Below are 23143 nucleotides of genomic sequence, written 5' to 3' on the forward strand. Positions count from 1 at the left end.
TTACCACAAAGGCAATAACCGGGCGAGATAAAGTAGCATATTGAAGTGCACCAACAACCTGACGATACCGTGATGGACAGTGGTGGTGGTGTTAGACGGTGGTGGATGGTGGACGGTGGTGGTAGTCGTGGGTAGTGGTGTTTAATCCTCTGCAGACCTTAGAAGATCTTAGAATTGGCTGAGCCAAGTCTGCATGAAGAAGAGCTCGGGAAGACGTTTTTTAATGAAACGTCTTCGGAAAAACAAACAGTCTGCAGATGACAATGTCTGCGCGGTGCAGACAGAAGAGCCAGTGCAGATCTTTTTTAGAAAAACAAACACTACCTAAGAGGTTCAATCATTACATTAGAAACAGTATGAATGTTGTAACTGCTCTCCTAAATTCACAAATTTAGATATACAAAATACTATATTAGAAATTCAGATCTACTCAGTGAAAAAAACACAACGAGACATTATGTCGAACACATGGAGTGCATCTCGAATGAAACAAGAAATAACGAATTTGGAAATTAAAAACAAATACACAAAAACTAACACTGTTAGAAACTTAGAATTTAAAAGGTAAAAATTGGTAAACTACCATTGTGGTAAATTTTGGAGGTTGAGGATTCGAACTGCGACTCCTGGGTTCCGTTATTTCTTTTTTTGCTGCTTCTAACTAGGTCGGGTGTTGACCTTTGTCCAACCCTTTCCTTTCGTTGATCCTACCCATCCATTCCAGCTGATTTATTGCCCATCTGAACTATTTGTGATTTTACGATAATCCATTAAATTAACATATGTTAGACCACCCGTAGTGGGGGGTTTTTAGGCATTTCTTCCCCAAAAAACGCCCCTTAATGCCACCGGACCGCCCCCTTGGGCGTTGTTTTCAGAAAAAGTGGGGGGGGAGGAGGAGTTGTTGTAATAGCGATGGTGCATGTTTGGGCATTATTTGCTTGTCCAATAAGAATCTTCCAAATATTATTAGTTTGTTTTATTTATTTTTTTAAGATAATAATAGGGTAATCATTGATGGGGCATTATTGGGTATTATCCCACTACACACATATATGAAAAATGCCCCTTTGCTGACTGAGATGACACATGTCGCCCAACGTCCATAGGTAGTGATAGACTTCCATGATTTAAGGAATTTAGTTTAGTAAATTAGTGTAATTGATTTAAATCATATCTCCTATATTTAGGATTGATTGTAAACAGTATGTATATATTGTATGGCATGTGCTCAATGAAAAGCAAGTTGACCATTATCAAATTCTCATGGTATCAGCCTAATTTCCTGGGCAATCTTTTTATTTCCTTCTCTTTTCCCCTTTCCAGTCACCGTCCCTTCTTTCTCCTCCTCCCACCATGACTTCCAGCCAACAAACAACCATCCCTCTTCACTCTCTATTACACTTCATCCCCATTAAATTATCCCCCACAAACTACCTGTCATGGAAAAACCAAATCCAACCCGTTCTCTCCTCTCAAGGGTTGCTCGGTCATGTTGACGGGTCCACCGCGACTCCTCCTAGAAACATCACTGTCAATGACAAAACCTCCGTTAATCCCGACTTTACCACATGGACAGAAAAGGATCAAACTGTCCGCCTCCTCATTCAATCCTCTCTTTCCGAAGAAGCTATGACTGAAATCATCGGACTCACCTCTGCCAAAGACATTTGGCTCGCTCTCGAAAATGCTTACAGCAATTCTTCATTGGAGCGTGTTTACACTCTTCAAGATACCCTCCGACAGATGCAAAAAGGGTCCGCCACTGTTGCCGAATATGGTCGCAAGTTTAAATCTCTCTGTGACCAACTTGCCGCCATCGGCCATCCACCATCCGAGAATGACAAGTGTCACTGGTTCCTTCGGGGACTAGGAAATGAGTTTCAAAACTTCTCCACTGTCCACCGTGCACTCTCCGGTACCACTGTCCACCGTGCACTCTCCGGTACCAGTGTCTTCCACACCACCGGCAGCCTTCACGGCCCAATCTGTCAAATTTGGTAACTCATCTCGCAACTTTCAATCCTCTTATTCTACTAACCGTGGTCGCTCTCGTGGCATGGGTCGTGGTCGTGTTCGACGTCCACCTCACTGCCAATTATGCAGGAAGGATGGCCATTATGCAAACGTGTGTCCAAATCTTTCCACCTTTGCACAACGTGCACCCATCCTTGATGCCAATCTTGCACAAGCATTCCATGCTCAGTGCCACGTGACTCAAAACCATCCGGATTGGACCACCGATACCGGAGCGACAGCCCACATGACTCCCACTTCGGATGATCTTGCCAATATCCATGGTGCCACGGGTAAAAACTTTGTTTCCTTCGGTAATGGAACCTCTTTACCTGTCACCCATATTGGTAATACAACTGTTCAAAATAACATTCCTTTAAAAAATGTTCTAGTTGTTCCACATATCACCAAACGATTACTTTCGGTTAGCCAACTTACACATGATTCTCCCGTCGATGTTCTCTTTTCTAATCATTTTTTCCATATCCAGGATCGCCTCACGAAGCAAATCCTAGCAAAAGGAACATGTGAGAATGGATTTTATATTCTACGTGAAGGACAACAGGCCTTCATGGCATCCCATTCATCTCATCATCTCACAGCCTCCTTTGAAAAGTGGCAAGATCGTCTTGGTCATGTGTCGTTTGACGTTATTTCTAAATTGCATAACAATGGTAGTTTATTTGTTACTTCGTTGCTATCGAAACCCGGTCTTTGTTCGCCTTGTCAATTGTCGAAATCTCATCGTTTACCATTTGAGTTGAATAATAAACGTAGTTTGCATGCTCTTGATTTAATACATTGTGATCTTTGGGGACCCGCTCCCGTTGTGTCAACCGATGGATATCGTTTATTATGCAGTTTTTATAGACGATTATTCTAGGTTCACATGGATGTATCCACTCACTCATAAATCTGAATTTTGCAATGTTTTATTAACTTTTGTACCCTTTGTTCAAAATCAACTAGCATGCAAAATTAAAGTTTTTCAATCTGATGGCGGAACCAAATTCACAAACAACCGGGTTCAAAAATTTTTGCAAGAACAAGGGATACACCATCGACTCTCGTGTCCCCATACTCCGGAACAAAACGGTCGCGCCGAACGAAAGCACCGACATATCACCGAAACTGGACTTGCCATGTTGTTCAACTCACATGCACCGGCAAAATTTTGGGTAGATGCGTTTGCTTCTGCCACCTTCATTATAAATCGCCTACCAACGTCCATCTTAAAGTACAAATCTCCTTTTGAAATGCTATATGGAGACCCACTACTTATGTGAACTTTCGAGTTTTCGGTTGTCGCGTGTTTCCCTACTTAAGGGATTATGCCAAGCACAAGCTATCTCCACGAAGCGCCCCATGTGTCTTCATCGGTTATAGCCCAAAGTACAAGGGATATCGATGTTTGGATCCTCTTGCAAACCGTGTGTATATAACCCGTCATGCACAATTTGATGAAGATGTGTTTCCTTTTAGTGGACAAATTCCTCCTGTCAATGAGGCAACTTTGGTGTTTTCCAATTATGATGAATCATTGCCTGCCATCCCTTTGCTCACCAAAACCATCTTCCCATCCCTACGTCACCCACACCTACCCCATGCACACATAACATCTCCATCCCATGCAATTTATGTTCCTTACCTTCTGATCATATCCCTAACCCACCTACACACCAACCTGATCCACCACCTTCTCCTATTCCATCAACTCCAGCCTCACCAAATCACTACAACTCCTCCCCACCTTCATCCGCTCATCATCTCAACAACTCTCCTCCCTCACCACAACCTCCTACACCACCTACATCACCACCTCCCATTCCGCAACCCTCTCATCCGATGATGACTCGCTCCAAACACGGCATCTTTAAACCCAAACATCATGCCGATCTTACCACTCTTGACACTCTACACCATGCTCTATTTGCCGAACACAATCCCAAAGGTTTCAAATCTGCCTCTAAACATCCTAAATGGGTCAAGGCTATGGAAGAGGAACTCACTGCTCTTCAACAGAATCAAACTTGGAGCTTGGTACCTCGACCTCCTGACACAAACGTTGTCGGTTCCAAATGGATCTTTCGTACAAAATTTAAAAGTGATGGTTCTGTGGATCGCTACAAAGCCCGGTTGGTGGCCCAAGGCTTCACTCAAATTCCCGGACTCGATTATTTTCATACCTTTAGTCCGGTCGTTAAATCTTCAACTGTTCGGGTTGTTCTTGCTCTTGCCACTATTAGTTAGATGTCCGAAATGCCTTTCTAAATGGCACTCTTACCGAAACAGTGTACATGGAGCAACCACCAGGGTTCGTTGACTCCGCTCATCCGCATCATGTGTGTCGACTGCAAAAGGCCCTTTACGGCCTTAAGCAGGCACCATATGCGTGGTTTCAAAGGCTCAGTTCCTTCCTATTACAAAATGGTTTCACATGTAGTAAGTCTGATACATCACTTTTCATCTTCAAGAAAGATCATATGCTAATTTATCTTCTAGTTTATGTCGGCGATATAATCATCACAGGAAATGATATCGGCTTCATCCAAGCCTTCATCTCTCGTCTAAACAAGGAATTCTCTCTAAAGGATCTTGGTCCGTTGGGTTACTTTCTGGGTCTTGAGGTTACACACCAATCTTCGGGTCTCTTTCTAAGCCAAGCAAAATATGCACATGACATCTTAGCCCGAGCAGGATTACTGGACTCCAAACCAGCTGCCACTCCCCTATCCACATCTGAAACCTTCACATCCACAGGGGTTCCCTTTCATGATGCTACTCTATATCGGTCCTTGGTTGGAGCTCTACAATACCTCACTATTACCCGACCAGACATATCCTATGCAGTAAATCAGGCAAGTCAGCATCTTCAGGCCCCTACCATCTCTCATTTTCAATTAGTTAAACGTATTCTCCGATATGTTAAGGGGACCATTACGTTTGGACTTTCTTTCTCCAAACCGGCCACTACACAACTAGTTGGTTACTTGGATGCCGACTGGGCAAGGTGTGTTGAAACACGGCGCTCCACCTATGGCTACTCAATCTACTTAGGAGGAAATTTAGTTTCTTGGAGTGCAAAGAAACAACCGACTGTTTCTCGCTCGAGCTGTGAATCCGAATACCGTGCTATGGCAAATACTGCAGCAGAGATCATCTGGTTAACTCATCTTCTTCAAGAACTTTATGCACTGCCAACGGATCGTCCAACACTCATGTGTGATAATAAAAGTGCTATATTTCTCAGTCAAAATCCTGTGTCTCACAAGCGTGCTAAGCACATCGACATTGATTACCACTTTGTTCGAGAGCTAGTTTCATCGGGCCGTCTTCATACAAAGTTCGTTCCATCCAATCTTCAGGTGGCTGACATTTTTACCAAGAGCCTTCCACGTCCGCTCTTTGATCGGTTCCGTTCCATGCTACGCGTTGGTCCCCCACCTGTGAGATTGACGGGGGGTGATAGACTTCCATGATTTAAGGAATTTAGTTTAGTAAATTATTGTAATTGATTTAAATCATATCTCCTATATTTAGGATTGATTGTAAACAGTATGTATATATTGTATGGCATGTGCTCAATGAAAAGCAAGTTGACCATTATCAAATTCTCAGGCATTATTCATGTGTACCACTACACATGGTCTTAATATATTATGTTTTAAATCTAGCAATCTAGGAAATATTTTGTTATAATTTCTGCTTAATAAACATATATATATATATATAACAAATTATGAAATAAATAACAGATGAATTGTTGATCAAACAATAAAGTTCATATGATGATGATGTAAACTTTTTTACGACTTCATGGTCCTACGATGATCAAAGATGTCCGGAACGAGTTTCATTATGTAAACTTTATTACGTCTTCATGTTCATACGTAAATCAAAGATGTCCTGAACGAGTTTCATTATCGAGAAGCTGGAAGTTCAATAATAAAACAGGATTTCGAAGTCTCCATCAATACTCGGTTGCGTTTGCAAGATCAATGGATCAAAGTAATGGTGAAGTTGTGTTAAACCAAATATGGATGGGATTATCGTTGAGATAAATCTTAAACAAGAGGATCGTGTCTTTACCGGTACAAATGAATGGTTCATTGTGTTGGAGTTTTCTAGACAAAACTGATGACTTGTTATAGACAGTTGAAAGATCGGACCTATATCATTTATCGATCAGTATGAATGATTAATAAGACGTAAAGCTAGGCTAGGTGGAGGTGATGGTAGTCGATCGAGTTTGAGTTTGTGACTAATCGGATATGTGTACTTTGAAGGGGTAGTCTAACACGTAAGCTTCAGGGATTTGGTTTTTGTTGGTATAGAGCACAAGATATGATAGTAATAATAGCAAGAACATGAAGCTTTTCTCGTATTAGAATACTAGGGTTTTTTTTGAGATGATTTACATGCATCACCTAGGAGCTTATTTATAACAGAAAAAGCTCAACTAATCCTATAGACTAGGATCACCTGAAGAACCGGTAAAGCCTAACAAAGCTACCGTTACTTTATTTGACTAACAAAGCTACCGTTACTTTATTTGACTAAAAAACAAAGACTAAAAAATAACAAGGCTCCTCATGCATGCATAAAGCTTCCTCGTAAACTTTGGATCATCATTCTTCACCCTTCCTTGAGCCAAAGTTCACCACCCCAATGGCTTCTCTATAGAACACAAACTTCTCCTTTGAAAGGCTCTTTGTCAAAACATCAGCAAGTTGAGCATGTGTGTTGTAGTACTCCAAACGAACTCTTCCTTTCATAACCATCTCTCTAATATAATGATACCTCAACTCAATGTGCTTGGACCTGCTATGAAGAACTGGATTTTTAGACAAATTAATGGCAGATTTGTTATCACAATAGATCACAGTAGGTTCTTCTTGCTTAAAACCAAGATCCTCCAGAACTCTCCTTAGCCATATGGCTTCACACGTGGCTCCTGCTGTAGCAATGTATTCCGCTTTAGTGCTGGACAAAGCCACAGTGGCTTGTTTCTTTGAGCTCCATGCAATGGCACCACTACCCAAACTGAATACATAAGCTGACATACTTTTTCTATCATCTGCACATGCTGCCCAACTACTATCACAGAACCCAACTAACTTGCAATCTTGAGTTTTCTTGTACCAAATACCATAGTCAATGGTGCACCCCACATACTTAAGAACTCTTCTAGCAGCTCCGAGATGAATTCTTGAAGGGTTCTGCATGAACCGAGAGATTAGACTCACAGCATAAGCAAGATCCGGCCTCGAGTGTGTCACGTAGATCAACCCTCCTACTAGACTTCTATAACGACTTTCATCAACTCTTTCAGCACCATCATCTAACATAAGCTTCTCACTTGTATTCAATGGTGTAGACTCAGGGTTGCACTTCAACATACCAAATTTTGTTAGTAAAGCTTCAGCATACTTTTCTTGTGATAAAAATATCCCATCTTGAGTTTGTCTAACCTCCAAGCCAAGAAAGTGCCTCATCACACCCAAATTAGTCATTTCAAACTCATTTTTCATCCCTTCCTTAAACTCCAATATTAACTTCTCACTTGAGGCAATACAAATAATATCATCCACATACAAACAAACATAAATGATATTACCTGTTCCGTCTTTTCTTGTATACAAAGTGGCTTCATTAGAACTTCGATCAAACCCATGCTTTACAAAGTATCCATCGATTTTGGCATACCAAGCCCTGGGGGCTTGTTTTAACCCATATAAAGCCTTGTACAATTTATAAACCATTCTTTCTTTCCCATGAATAACAAACCCTTGAGGCTGTTCCACATATATTTCCTCATCCAAATCTCCATTTAAGAACGCTGACTTCACGTCCATTTGATGCACCATCCAACCCATATTTGCAGCCATGCTTAACATAAGTCGAACAGTCTCAAATCTAGCAACTGGGGCAAAGATCTCCTGAAAATCAATGCCCGGTTGCTGAGAGTAACCTTTGGCCACCAACCTTGCTTTATACTTGATTCCTTTTTGATCCTCTCCTTGTTTAACCTTGAACACCCATTTGACACCTACAACATTCTTGGTTGGTGGTAGAGAGACTAGTTTCCACGTGTTGTTTTTGACTATTGCTTGAAGTTCAGCTTCCATAGCCTTCTGCCAGTCTGGAGATTTAATAGCTTCTTCAAACAAAACCGGTTCCATAATAGTTAAAGCAAACTGACATCCTTGAGAAACATCATCATTGTCAGACATGCCCTCTCCTGACACATAGTCAGTGAGCCATGCAGGAGGCTTCACTTGTCTTTTAGAGTTAGTAGGGTTTTGTTCAGTAGGTATGGGATTAGACATGGATGGTGCATTGGGTAGGGTAGTAGCATGTGATGTTGGTGAATGGGCAAGGCTTGATGTTGACAACACACTTGAATCAACAGAAGGTGTGGTAGGTTGTACGATGAGGGAGTTGACCCTTCATTTGTTGTAGGGTTTTGTAGGATAGTGTCTAAGACTATCCACATCAAGGATGTTTGTAGGTGACATGGAGGGTGTTCATTCCTATGTGGAGGGCATTTGTGAGAGGGATGGATTAGTGGGTGTTGTAGAGGATGACATGGAGGGTGTTCATTCTTCACAATTCTTAGGGAAGAATGGTGAAGAATGGCCTAATGGTGGGTCCTTTCTTTTTTTTATAAGGTTGTTTGTGGGAAGGATATATATGTTATTGTTGTGGGTAAAAAGTGTTTGTGGGAAGAATAAGTGAAAAGCTGATGTGGCATGCTGATTAGGCTGTTTGTAGAAAGGATAGCCTTTCACTGATGCGGATAGTCTAAAGGAAAAGGATCAAGAGCCACATCTCCTTTTACTGTTGTAACATCAGAAGACCAATCCCATTTAGTATCTTCTAGGAAAGTGACATCTCTTTTTACACAAAAAGCTTTTGTTTTTGGATTAAACAATCTATACCCTTTGGTTTGATCAGAATACCCAATAAAGACATACCTTTCAGATATATTTTCCAGTTTTCTCCTTAAATGAGCTGGAACCAAACCATAAGCCACACACCCAAAAATTTTCATGTGAAAAACAGAAGGTTTCTTACCAGACCAAGCTTCCAAAGGTGTTTGATTGACTAGAGCTTTAGTAGGAGATCGATTCAAGATGTAGACAGCTGTAGCAACACTTTCTGCCCACAAACAACTTGGAAGTTGACGTTCATGCAACATACTTCTTGCTAGATTCATCACGGTTCTATTCTTTCTTTCTACCACCCCATTGTGCTGGGGTGTGTAGGCCACAGTGAGTTCCCTTTTAATCCCTGCTTGCTCACAAAATCAATTGAATTCCGTTGAACAGAATTCTCCACCTCAATAGTGACAAATATACTAATTCTAAGTATTGTGTCAGAAATGCGTAGCAACTTGCTACGCATTTCCGACGGAACCATTATTTATTTGTTGGAATTAGATTTATATGTTAAATTCATTTAAATATTAATTGTTGCGTCAGAAATGCGTAGCAACTTGCTACGCATTTATGACGAATTATTTATTATTATACTTAGATTATATTTTAATGTTTAATCAGCATTATTATTAATTATTGCGTAGAAAATGTGTAGCAACTTGTTACGCATTTGTGATGGAAAATTTATTGTGTAGGAAATGTGTAGCAACTTGCTACGCATTTGTGATGGAAAATTTATTACCATATTGTGTAGGAAATGTGTAGCAACTTGTTACGCATTTGTGATGTAAAATTTATTGTGTAGGAAATGTGTAGCAACTAGCTACGCATTTGTGATGGAAAATTTATTATGTAGGAAATGTGTAGCAACTTGCTACACATTTGTGATGGAAAATTATTTGTTTAAATTACACTTCATGATGGTTCCGGTTTTGTATCTGCTCGGGTCACAGTTCGGTTCATGTCAGATTTAACGCGGGTCAGTCTGTGTATACCCGTGTTATACATATGTATTGTTAACCTGGTCAATATCAAGCTTATTCAACTCAGCCGGTCAAAGACGACATCGAATTATATATATTATTATTTCACATCTACTTTTAACATAAAAAATTAAAATCCATCATACACCGCACTGCACATACAAAATTCCGTCATTCAGATAAATTAAAAAAAATACCGATAATCAAACGTAATAGTTGAATTGAAAAAAGAGATACCACATACAAAAATAATAATATATATAATTCGATGTAGCAACATACCCAACCATTGCATATACTAAAAATCGATACCATAGACTAAAAATCGTTGAATTAAAAAAATCAGAAACGTAAATTTGCATAATAATTGAAATAGAATTCGATATCATTGAAATCGAATTCGATATCATTACACGGGGTTCTAAAGATAGATTTTTAAACGAGATTTTTAAAGATAGATTATTTATTCAACCCGTGTATTACACGGGGTTCTAACCTAGTATATTTTATAAAAAAAATAAACAGAATTGAGGCATGTGGTAAATAAATATAAACATTCAAAATTTATGAAAATCAATTAGCAAATAATCAAATAAGTAAATACTTTTAAAAATAAAAAAACAAAGTGATCCAATCAAAACCTTACTTTCCCATCACATGGATCATGATCGTACGGTATTCTATGCTCTTAGCCACTTCATCCAATGGATGAAAACACACCTCTAGAAACACACAATCTTATACCCATGTATACAAACATCACTGTGAAGTTAAAATTCAAAATCAATTTTATCCATGGAAAGGGGAGCAAGGGAGAAGAAATCACAGAACTTACAATTCAAAATCCATTTATACAAAAAATACCGAACTACCGCCATACAACCCCAAACTCTCTCGTTCTTACCGGCACCGGCCGTTTTTCTTTTCGTCGGAGATGAGGATGATGGGGATGTTCTGCAGTTGAAGATAATTATGATGATGACGATGTTATGGTGTCGATGGTGGTTGTTCGGGTGACGACGGCTGCGGTGGAGCCGGCCGGAGCCACATCGGAGAACTGCGGGCGGTGGACGGCGGACGGCGGTGGCGGCTTCAAGTAACAAGTCGATTCATACGGCGGTGGCGGTGGACGGCGGTGGCAACTAAACAAAGAGGGAGAGAGTGACCAAGGGACTGGACAGTAGCATGAACGTTGTAACCATGGTCAAGCAAGAGCATAACGAGCCATGAAGCTATGTACCCAGAAGCTCCTGTAACGCAAACCACATTTCCTTCTGCACTCATGTGTCCCAAACTTGGGAGTTTGTGGATAAGTTGTTGGTGGTGGACTTCAGTAGCAGGGAATGTCAAACCATTTGATAGTAAAAATACAAGAAAATTTTGTAATGTTATATTAAACCATTTGATAATAAAAATACAAGAAAATTTTGTAATGATATGATATATTGACTTTTAGTATAATTTTTATGGTTTTTCTAAAAGGATATGATTTATACATCAGGATATGATTTGTACGGATTGAATAAATCCTTCTATTACACAGGTTGAATAAAATATAGGCATAAAACACTACTAGAAAAATTAAAATTTTTGACACCATTTTCCGTAGGAAATGCGTCACAACTTGCGATTTTCTACGAATTTGTGACGAAATGCGTATGTAGGAAAACCACTCGTAGGAAACTGGTTTCTTACGCATTTTCTACGCATTTTCCTACCAATTTCTGACAGAAAAGGGCTGTCACAAATTGCTACACATTTTCTACGCATTTTTCCTACCCATTTAACGGAAGAAAAGGTGTAGGAAAATGCGTAGAAAATGTGTAGCAATTTGTGACAGCCCTTTTCTGTCAGAAATGGGTAGGAAAATGCGTAGAAAATGCGTAAGAAACCAGTTTCCTACGAGTGGTTTTCCTACATACGCATTTCGTCACAAATTCGTAGAAAATCGCAAGTTGTGACGCATTTCCTACGGAAAATGGTGTCAAAAATTTTAAAGATAGATTATTTATTCAACCCGTGTATTACACGGGGTTCTAACCTAGTATATTTTATAAAAAAAATAAACAGAATTGAGGCATGTGGTAAATAAATATAAACATTCAAAATTTATGAAAATCAATTAGCAAATAATCAAATAAGTAAATACTTTTAAAAATAAAAAAACAAAGTGATCCAATCAAAACCTTACTTTCCCATCACATGGATCATGATCGTACGGTATTCTATGCTCTTAGCCACTTCATCCAATGGATGAAAACACACCTCTAGAAACACACAATCTTATACCCATGTATACAAACATCACTGTGAAGTTAAAATTCAAAATCAATTTTATCCATGGAAAGGGGAGCAAGGGAGAAGAAATCACAGAACTTACAATTCAAAATCCATTTATACAAAAAATACCGAACTACCGCCATACAACCCCAAACTCTCTCGTTCTTACCGGCACCGGCCGTTTTTCTTTTCGTCGGAGATGAGGATGATGGGGATGTTCTGCAGTTGAAGATAATTATGATGATGACGATGTTATGGTGTCGATGGTGGTTGTTCGGGTGACGACGGCTGCGGTGGAGCCGGCCGGAGCCACATCGGAGAACTGCGGGCGGTGGACGGCGGACGGCGGTGGCGGCTTCAAGTAACAAGTCGATTCATACGGCGGTGGCGGCGGACGGCGGTGGCAACTAAACAAAGAGGGAGAGAGTGACCAAGGGACTGGACAGTAGCATGAACGTTGTAACCATGGTCAAGCAAGAGCATAACGAGCCATGAAGCTATGTACCCAGAAGCTCCTGTAACGCAAACCACATTTCCTTCTGCACTCATGTGTCCCAAACTTGGGAGTTTGTGGATAAGTTGTTGGTGGTGGACTTCAGTAGCAGGGAATGTCAAACCATTTGATAGTAAAAATACAAGAAAATTTTGTAATGTTATATTAAACCATTTGATAATAAAAATACAAGAAAATTTTGTAATGATATGATATATTGACTTTTAGTATAATTTTTATGGTTTTTCTAAAAGGATATGATTTATACATCAGGATATGATTTGTACGGATTGAATAAATCCTTCTATTACACAGGTTGAATAAAATATAGGCATAAAACACTACTAGAAAAATTAAAATTTTTGACACCATTTTCCGTAGGAAATGCGTCACAACTTGCGATTTTCTACGAATTTGTGACGAAATGCGTATGTAGGAAAACCACTCGTAGGAAACTGGTTTCTTACGCATTTTCTACGCATTTTCCTACCAATTTCTGACAGAAAAGGGCTGTCACAAATTGCTACACATTTTCTACGCATTTTTCCTACCCATTTAACGGAAGAAAAGGTGTAGGAAAATGCGTAGAAAATGTGTAGCAATTTGTGACAGCCCTTTTCTGTCAGAAATGGGTAGGAAAATGCGTAGAAAATGCGTAAGAAACCAGTTTCCTACGAGTGGTTTTCCTACATACGCATTTCGTCACAAATTCGTAGAAAATCGCAAGTTGTGACGCATTTCCTACGGAAAATGGTGTCAAAAATTTTAATTTTTCTAGTAGTGCAATGCATGACTCACATATAGCATGTTGATTAACCTTTGGAAGACCATGCACCATACCTCGGTCACGTAGCTGCTTCAATCCAGCAAAGTGCAAATGCCCCAATCGATTGTGCCACTTAAGAGTTTCAGCATCACATGGTTTTGAGGGAGAGTCTTGGGTAGTCAAGAGACAAGCCGTATCAACAACAAACATATTATTGCTAGCCACTGGTGCCTGAATAAGTATCTTCCCTGTAGACTTATTACGAACAGTGCAGAACCCATCATCAAACATTAAGGAGTAGCCTCTCTTCATGAATTGACCAACACTTAGTAGGTTATATTCAAGTGAGGGAACATAGTATACATTTTCCAAAAATTTGAAATCAGTGTCACTGGTGTACATAATTACTTGTCACTGGTGTACATAATTACTGTTCCCTTCCCCTCAACACTAAGAGGTTTTTTATCTCCAACTTAACTGTTAATTTAAACGAATCATTCATATCAATAAAACTTTCGAGATTACCAGTCATATGGTAAAAAAAATTAAAAAAAATCAGAAAATGGTAAAAAAAATTAAAAAAAATCCAAAAAATTAAAACAAAAAAAGTAAAAATCGTAAAAGAATCAAAAAATTCAGAAAAATAAAAAAATCAGAAAAAAAAACTAAACACATATAAAAAACTGTACAAAATAAAAAAAATGTCAAATAACAAATAAGAAAAAAGTTATAATAAAAAAATCTAAAATTTCAGAAAAGTAAAAAAATTCAGAAACAAACTAAAAATAAAAAATTATAAAAATTAAAAATAAAACCAAAAAAAGTAATATAAATTTTTTTTCAGATATTTTGGTTTTTCAAACTTTTTTTATATTTCTGATTTTTTTTTATTTTTTAACGTTTTCTTGTTTATTTTATTTTTTTATTTTTCTGATTATTTTATTTCTCTGGGATTCTATTTTTTTTTTTCTGATTTTTTGGATTTTTTTTAATTTTTTACTTTTTTCTTTAGTTTTTTTTATTTTTAACATATTTTTGTTTTTTACATTTTTTTAAATTTTTTTAGTTGTTTTTTATTTTTCTAAATTTTTTGATTATTTTGGATTTTTACTTTTTTTATTTTTTGTTTTTTTTTGGATTTTATTTATTTTTTTTGGATTTTTTTCATTTTTTAACATTTTTTTATTTTTTTTATTTTTCTGATTTTTTTGGGATTTTTATTGTTTAATTATTTTTTTGGATTTTTCAAAATTTTTGAAGTTTTCTATTTTTTATTTTTTTGGTTTTTTTTTTTTTTGAATTTTTTGATTTTTTGTGAAGTCAACGTCTACGAACACTCGAATAGGATGAAGAATTTGACTGTGATGCTCGTTTTAGAGTTACCCATTTACTCAGCGTAATACCCATCCTGACCTATGAATTATTTTAAATAGGTATCTTACAATTCATCCTGACCTATCTTTAATTATTTACTAACCATCCTGACTCATCCTCATTTTTAAAATAACCCAAAAAACCCAAATAAATTTTTATTGTCAGGCCTAAATATACTCATCTGTAATTGACAATAAAACTAAATTTGTCAATCAAGGATCTACATACTGTCTCAAAAGCAATTACAAATGGTTCAAGGAACAACTAACAAGTTGGTGTAAATATCACATCGACATAGGGGCGGACCGATGAAAGGTGTATGGGCAGTGGCGAAGCTTGAAAAAAATGTTCGGGGGGCGGAAGGTACCGGACCTAAAAAAAAATTCTATGTTCGGGTCGGACGTCGGTGATTCGATTCGGGTCGGATCGGGTCAAACATTAATATCAAATAAAATATGTTCTCAAACATTAAAACGTAAAAATTGTTTAACAAACAATTGAACAAAAACACGAAAACATTAAAAAGAAGAGGAAGGTGGTACCCGGTGGCCGGTTCTCCTGGATGAGGAATTATAGTTCCGCTCGTCTTCCTTTAAGATTTTTGAATTCTTCAATTATGGACTCCGTAGCGTAATCTAACAAGAAACAACACAAGTTAAATGATTTTTTGAATTCTTCAATTAAAAAGAAGTTATGATTTTATTCTTCCCCATAGCATAATCTAACAAGAAACAACACAAGTTAAATGATCTTCATCCTTTTATGTAATTAACCATCAACAAGGCATTTTCTTTTTCTAATATCTAGCATCGAACTCTAATATCTAGCATGGTTACAGCCTAATTTCACCCCTAAATCCCTAATTTCAACAAGTTTAGGGCAAAAAATTGGTGCAATTTCATCCCTAATTTAAACCTAAATAACATAAATTGAAGCCCTAATTTAAACCTAAAGATAAAAAAACACATACTTTGAAGAGTTGAAGTCGATTAATCGATTAGAGCAGCCCAACCTCGTCTCGTTCTCGTCTCCAGCCGCACGCCCGCACTAGCATTTTCTTCTCTTCTATTTCTTCTGTTCTCGTCTCCAGTTAGCAGCAGCAAGCAGTTTGTTTAATTTGTTTTTGACCGTGCCCTCCCAATTCCAACAGTCAACAGGTTTAACTCAATCTCTTTCACATTGGGTTTTTTTTGGGCTTATCATTAATGGGCTACATAACTAATAAACATACAATCCAAGTTCTAAATATAATGGGCTACGTAAATAATTTTATTTAGGCTATATAAATATTTTTTTTATAAAACCGAAGGGGTCGAAAACGTATATACCAAAAAAAAAATTTAAATCGGGGGGTCGAAAAAATATATACCTAACTTTTTTTTTAAACGGGGGGGCGAAAACGTATAAACCTAAAAATTTCTATACGAAAAATAGATACGTAACACTACTCCGCAAAAAATTCAGGGGGTCGGGCGACCCCCCCCCCCCGCCCCTCATATCCTGCGCCCCTGTGTATGGGTGGCACTCTACACCCATGTCTTTTTTTAAATCAAAATCTAAAGGACACCCATGATTTTTTTTTCACAAATAACTTTAAAAGGATAATTTAGTTTTTTTTTTTAATTTTACGAATACTTTAAAAATAAAAATAAAGAATAATATTAATTACCATACTTTAAAAACAAAAAATAAAGAATAATAATAAAAAAAATAAACCAATAACCTATAAATAAATTAACAAATATCAACCTTATAAACCTATTAGTCGTCTATTGGACCATTACCCAGTGGCCACTATAATCAATCTTTTAAAAGTCAAGCCCACCCATTATCCATTACTTATTAACCCATTAATCCTTGCTCAACAGTCTAAGCTTCCAGATTTTTTTCTCATAACCAAATGGGTTTGGGAAATTTGAGGGAAAACCCACTTCACAGATGCTTAAATCAGTTCTCAAGATTCAATTGCAGATGATGAAATCGAAAAAACAACATTCTCCATCCATCTGGCGATAACTCCAACCGAGTCGCATTTAAGGTAAACTTAATTGTAGTCTGTTGTTATTTAGACCAAACATGAACAAACTATTAAGGGGGTGTTTGGTGTTGCGTTTTCAAAATAGATTATGCGTTTTCAAAATAGATTTTGCGTTTTAAAAACTGTGTTTTGAAAAACCATGTAGGTACATGCTTCTCCAAAGCTGCTTTTGGAGGCAGATAATCACTTTTTCATCCAAACACTTTTTTAGATTATTTATGTTTTACGAACACAATAATCAAATAATCACTTCAAAACGTAATCCCAATTCCAAACACCTTCTAATAAATTGACAGTGGCTCTGTAAGCTATAATAATCGTTTTCCTTTCTAATCATAGAAAAGGTTAAGATGTAAATACGAAAAGAAGGAATCAATTATTAGGGTGATTTATTTAACAGTAAATTACGATTTTCGCCACTGTGGTTATATGAATTTTAACGTTTAAGCCTAAAAAGAATCTTTTAACAATTGAGCCTTCAACGTCTTTTTTTTAAACCATTTTGGCCCCTAACACTCATTTACTTTTAGGGGCCAAAAGGGTTAGAAAAAAGACGTTGGGAGTCAAAAGGGTTAGAAAAAAAGACGTTAGGGGCTCAGATGTTAAAAGATTCATTTTTAGGCTAAAAAGAGTAAAACAGATATAACCACAGGGGTCAAAATCGTAATTTACTCTTTATTTAATAATAAATATTGGAAGAAAAAATGAATAAAAAATTATATTATAATGATAGTGGGTTTCATTTCTGCACAAAATTCCAAAGTTTGGTGATTGCTTTACAATAATTGAAAACGTTAACAAATTGAAGATAACTCTGAATGAGTGAATCCCCTGTAAACCACCACCTCACAACACCAACCATTTCTTCTACAATCTCATTACAATCAATGGCTGAAGTCGTGCTTTCTGCCCTGCTCCCTGTCCTCTTTGAGAAGCTGACCTCCGCAGCTGTGAAAAGCATTGCTCGCTACAGAGGAGTTGATGCTGAGATCAAGAAATGGCACAGATCCTTGACCCAGATCCAAGCTGTGCTTACTGATGCGTCTCAGAAAGAGATAACCAGTGCACCTGTGAAACGATGGCTCAATGATCTCCAGCATCTCGCTTATGACATCGATGACGTCCTCGATGGTTGGCTGACCGAAGCTATGCATCGTGAGTCCACCCACGAGTCAGAAGGCGTCACCAGCAAGGTAAGAAAGCTAATCACCCCAACTTGTTGCACAAATTTCTCACGGGCGACTACTACGATGCTTGGCGAGTTAGATCGTATTTCCAACAAACTACAAGATCTAGTTAAGGAGAAAGCTGACCTTGGTTTGAGAGTGGAAGAGGCTCAAAGTAGGCCAAGAAATAATAATAGAAGATATCAATCCTCTGTTGTTGATCCATCTAGTATTGTTGGACGCCAAGCTGAGAAAGAGGCATTGCTCCAACAGTTATTGTTACCCGCGGATGAACCATGTGATCAAAACTATAGCATTGTTCCCATAGTGGGTATGGGCGGGGTTGGTAAAACTACTTTGGCTAGGCTTTTGTATCATGAAAAACAAGTCAAGGATCACTTCGAACTCAAGGCGTGGGTTTGCGTCTCGGATGAGTTTGATAGCTTTCGTATAAGCAAAGAGATCTTTGAAGCTATGGCAAAGGTAAACGAGAATCTTACAAATCTGAACCTTCTTCAAGAAGCCCTTGGAGATCACCTAAGGGGTAAAAAATTTCTATTGGTACTAGATGATGTGTGGACCGAAAGTTATGCAGATTGGGAAACCCTGGTCAGGCCGTTTTATACATGTGCTCCTGGAAGCAAAGTCATCGTAACAACACGAAAGGATCAATTGCTTAAACAGTTGGTTTACAATCCTCTAAACAAGCAGCTACACAGCCTCTCAAATAATGACGCTTTGTCTTTAGTTGCTCGACATGCATTAGGTGTAGATAACTTTTATTCACATTTGTCTCTCAAACCATATGCTGAAGGTATTGTGAAAAAGTGTGGTGGTTTACCTTTGGCTTTGACAGTGCTTGGTAGATTGTTGAGAACAAAAAAAGAAGTAGAGCACTGGATGAAAGTGTTAAACAGTGAGATATGGAGATTAAAAGATGAAGGTGGAATTCTCCCAGCCCTAAGACTAAGCTACCAAGATCTTTCTGCAACTTTGAAGCAGTTGTTTGCTTACTGCTCCTTGTTTCCCAAGGACTTCCTGTTTGACAAGAAGAATCTGGTTTTATTATGGATGGCCGAAGGGTTCTTGCATCAACCAACTACAAGCAATTCAACAGAAGAACGCTTGGGTCATGATTTCTTTGACGAGCTGTTGTCAAGATCATTTTTTCAACATGCACCTAATAATGAATCATTATTTGTGATGCATGACCTCATGAATGACATGGCGACATCGATTGCAACCGAGTTTTATTTAAGGTTAGACAACGACTCAGAGAAAAATATTAGGATGGAGCTGCTGGAAAAGTACCGCCATATGTCATTTGCTCGTGAAGAATATGTACCTTACACGAAATTTGAGGCATTCACAAAAGCCAAAAGTTTGAGGACATTCTTGGCAACATACGTTGGGGAGGAAGAAAGCTGGAGAAATTTCTTTTTATCTAATAAGATTCTCACTGATTTGCTTCTTGAGTTACCGTTGTTAAGGGTTTTAAGTCTGAGTAACTTTTATATAAGTGAGGTACCGGAGTTCATTTGTACTTTGAGGCACTTGAGATATCTTAATTTATCTCGGACTCGTATCACACATCTACCGGAAAAAGTTTGCAATCTCTACAATTTACAAACATTGATCCTTTTTGGTTGTGATAAATTAGCTAAGTTGCCCAACAACTTCCTAAAGCTTAAAAACCTGCGACATCTTGACGTTAGGGGCACCCCACTTTTGTTCCAGATGCTGTTAGAGATTGGCAAGTTGAAAAGGCTACAAATTACTCTCTCGAAAATTGATATCGAAAGTGAAAGCGGTATTGAAATAACCAAACTTAAAGACTTTAAGAATCTATATGAAAAACTTTCGGTTGTAGGTTTGGAAAAAGTGCAAAATGCAACCTATGCACATGAGGCGAACTTTTCACAGAAGGAGATAAGTGAGTTGGAGCTTGTATGGAGTGATGAGCTACATGATTCACAAAATGAAATTCTTGAAAAAGCAGTCCTAAATGAGTTGAAGCCCTGTGATGATAAGTTAATACAACTGGAGATTAGGTCATACAGGGGACTAGAATTTCCCAGTTGGGTTGGGGATCCTTCGTTTCTTCATTTGAAGCATGTGTCAATAAGTGGTTGTAAGAGGTGTACATCTTTACCGCCACTCGCACAACTACCATCACTTAAGGAGTTGTTTATTAAAAGCTTATATATGATGGAAGTTGTGGATTTTGAGTTATTTGGGGCTGGTTGCGCATTTCCTTCGCTTGAAATTCTCGGTTTAAGTGATATGCGTGGGTGGAAGAAATGGTCTGGTGTTGCATTTCCACGCTTACAAAAGCTTATAATAAGTGATTGTCCTAATTTGGTTGAAGTCACACCTGAAGCTCTACCTTCATTGAATGTTCTTCGAATAGATAATTGTCCTAGTTTGGTTGAAGTCACACCTAAAGCTCTACCTTCATTGAATGATCTATCTATACATAGATGTCCTAAATTGGTTGAAGTCACAGTTGAAGCACTACCTTCATTGAAACTACTAATACTATCTAAGTGTGATAGTGGTCTGTTAAGAAATCTGGTTGAAGTAGCTTCAGCAGTCACCGAGTTGAAAATAAGGGATATTTCAGGGCTTAATGATGTGGTGTGGGGAGGTGTTATAGAGTCTCTTGGGGCAGTGGAAGAATTAAGCATAGTGAGCTGTAATGAAATAAGGTACCTGGTGAAATCAGATGCAGCTGCAAGTAAGATTCTTGTGAAGCTGAGGAAACTGGAAGTGTGGGGATGTGATCATTTGGTGAGTATAGGAGAGAAAGAGGAGGATGATAATTGTAGGAGCAACCTCCTAACATCTCTTAGGATTTTGTACATATTCAGTTGTAAGAATATGGAGCGTTCCAGTTGTCCAGATGGCATTGAGAAGCTGATTGTCGATGGTTGTAGTTCAATTACAGTTGTCTCCTTTCCAAAAGGAGGACTGGAGAAGCTCAGAAAACTTAGAATTAATAAATGCATGAAACTATTGGAAAGAGGGTGGGGAGGACAAAACGTGGACAACAGAAGCAGCATGTCGATGCCTGAAGATGTATGGATAAGTGATTGGCCAAGTCTGAAATCAATCATTGAAATGAATTGCTGGGTTCACCTCACTAAATTGAGTATAGAAGATTGTGAAAGTCTTGAGACATTTCCAAACAATTTGACATCACTGGAGAATCTAAAAATAATAAATTGTCCCAGATTGGATGTCCCTTTTCCTGGTTGGGTTTGGCCTCCCAATTTGCGTTCTTTAGAATTAGGGAAGTTGAAGAAACCCATCTCAGGGTGGGGCCCACAGAATTTTCCAACCTCGCTTGTTGAATTGAAGTTATATGATGATGATGAAGTGAGTAGTTGTAGTGAATTTTCTCATCTTCTTCCTTCATCTCTTACTTCTCTTTACATATTTGGATTTGAGAAATTGGAAGCCGTTTCAGTGGGACTCCAACACCTCACTTCCCTCCAACATCTCTCTTTTTCCAGTTGCGCTAATCTGAAGAAAGTGTCGAATCCCCAACACCTCACCTCCCTTCAGCATCTATATTTTTGGAAGTGCCCTAAGATGATGGATCTGCCAGAAATGTTGTTGCCTTCACTCTTGAGATTAAACATCAGCGGTTGTCCAAATCTGAAAGAACGATACCGTAAAAATGGGAGTCACTGGCTCCTCATCACCCATATCCCCTGTATCATTATGTCAATGGACTTTGGCATTGTTACCGAGTTTGCTTAAGGAGAGAAAAGAACAGAAGTGGAAGGAAAGAAAAGCTTAATTTAAAGGTCTTTCTCCCTCTATCTGTAATGATTTAAAATTAAATAACTGATGTATTTTTTTCCAACAAACGCTTTTAAATGTAATCTCAAATATATTGTTAGACTGTTTTCTTTTTCTTTTTAAAATTTTGTTCAAGTTAATAATGTTTTTCTTTTTGAAAGTGGCAAAACTATTTTGACTCTGTTTAAGTCTGCTGTCAATTATTGACATTAAATTGAGTTATTTTAGAGTCCATTTCGGATTGTACCGCATTTGTTTCTTGGGTTTATGTCATTACCTTCACTCTTATTAGAGATTCTTCTTGATTTCCGGTTTACTGCATATGATACAATATCCAGTTCTCTCTTTTTCTATTTGGTAGATCAAAAACTAGACTCATTTATTTTGATAATTTTATTTAAGGAATAATGGAATTTAATAATCCCAACTTTCACCAGTTGGCCGGCAACGGACCCAACTTCAAATATAGCCACTGGCGGTTCCAACTTTTGACATTTTGTAAAACATTGGACCCTTGCTAACACCGTACAAGGGATGTTAGTGGTGACCGCCAGTGGTCCAATGTTTGAAGTTGGGACCACCCTCTCCTCCTCTCCCAGCAAGGGTCCAATGTTTTACAAAATGTCAAAAGTTGGGACCGCCAGTGGCTATTTTTGAAGTTGGGTCCGTTGTCGGCCAACTGATGAAAGTTGGGATTATTAAATTCCATTATTTAATGATTTTATCAAATAAACAAATTATTATATAGTTATATTTCTCATCTTGTGACTCCCTATTGAAGCCTTGCAGAATGCAAATGTAGATTACTTGAATTATGTTTGTACCCGACCCGCAAATTACTATTTTGTTTATTTATAGACAAATAGAATGATCTTTGATTTGACAAGTTGATCTCAGAGGAAACTGACCATGGTTATATCCATATGACAATGCCAATTACTATTTTGCCTATACTTTAATTTTAGAATGTTCGTCTATGAGGAAACTGACCATGGTTATATCCTTGGCTGATTTGATGCTGCAGGCTCAATAATGAGGAGACGCATTCTATAGAGATTTCAACCTGCGAGTATAAAAGAACATGTTGGTTCAGAATTTACTGTGTTGGTAATGGGTCAGATTTCAGATTGTATTTTGTGCGTATACCTATTACTCTATTTCTAGTCGGTGCATCACTGATGTTAATTGTGGTGATTTCTACCTTCTTGTACAAAAGCCGGGTTGACGCAGATTGTATACTAAGGCATTAATTTATATATAAAAAAAGTTTTCATCATTA

At 37.9% G+C, this 23143-nt stretch overlaps 2 protein-coding genes across 2 annotated transcripts; both read left to right on the top strand.

Moving 5' to 3' along the window:
* The first annotated feature begins 4313 nt into the window (after positions 1–4313).
* LOC110902100 (uncharacterized mitochondrial protein AtMg00810-like) lies at positions 4314–5495 on the top strand. Its single transcript, XM_022148837.1, has one exon. The coding sequence runs from the start codon at positions 4314–4316 to the stop codon at positions 5493–5495; it is 1182 nt and encodes a 393-aa protein (XP_022004529.1).
* A 12178-nt stretch (positions 5496–17673) lies between these two features.
* Positions 17674–23143, top strand: LOC110899943 (putative disease resistance protein At3g14460). The gene is made up of 2 exons (XM_022146841.2): positions 17674–21869; positions 22889–23143. The coding sequence occupies exon 1, from the start codon at positions 17710–17712 to the stop codon at positions 21820–21822; it is 4113 nt and encodes a 1370-aa protein (XP_022002533.1). The 5' UTR covers positions 17674–17709; the 3' UTR covers positions 21823–21869; positions 22889–23143.

This window comes from Helianthus annuus, chromosome 13 (assembly GCF_002127325.2).
Source record: "Helianthus annuus cultivar XRQ/B chromosome 13, HanXRQr2.0-SUNRISE, whole genome shotgun sequence".
NCBI lineage: Eukaryota > Viridiplantae > Streptophyta > Magnoliopsida > Asterales > Asteraceae > Helianthus > Helianthus annuus.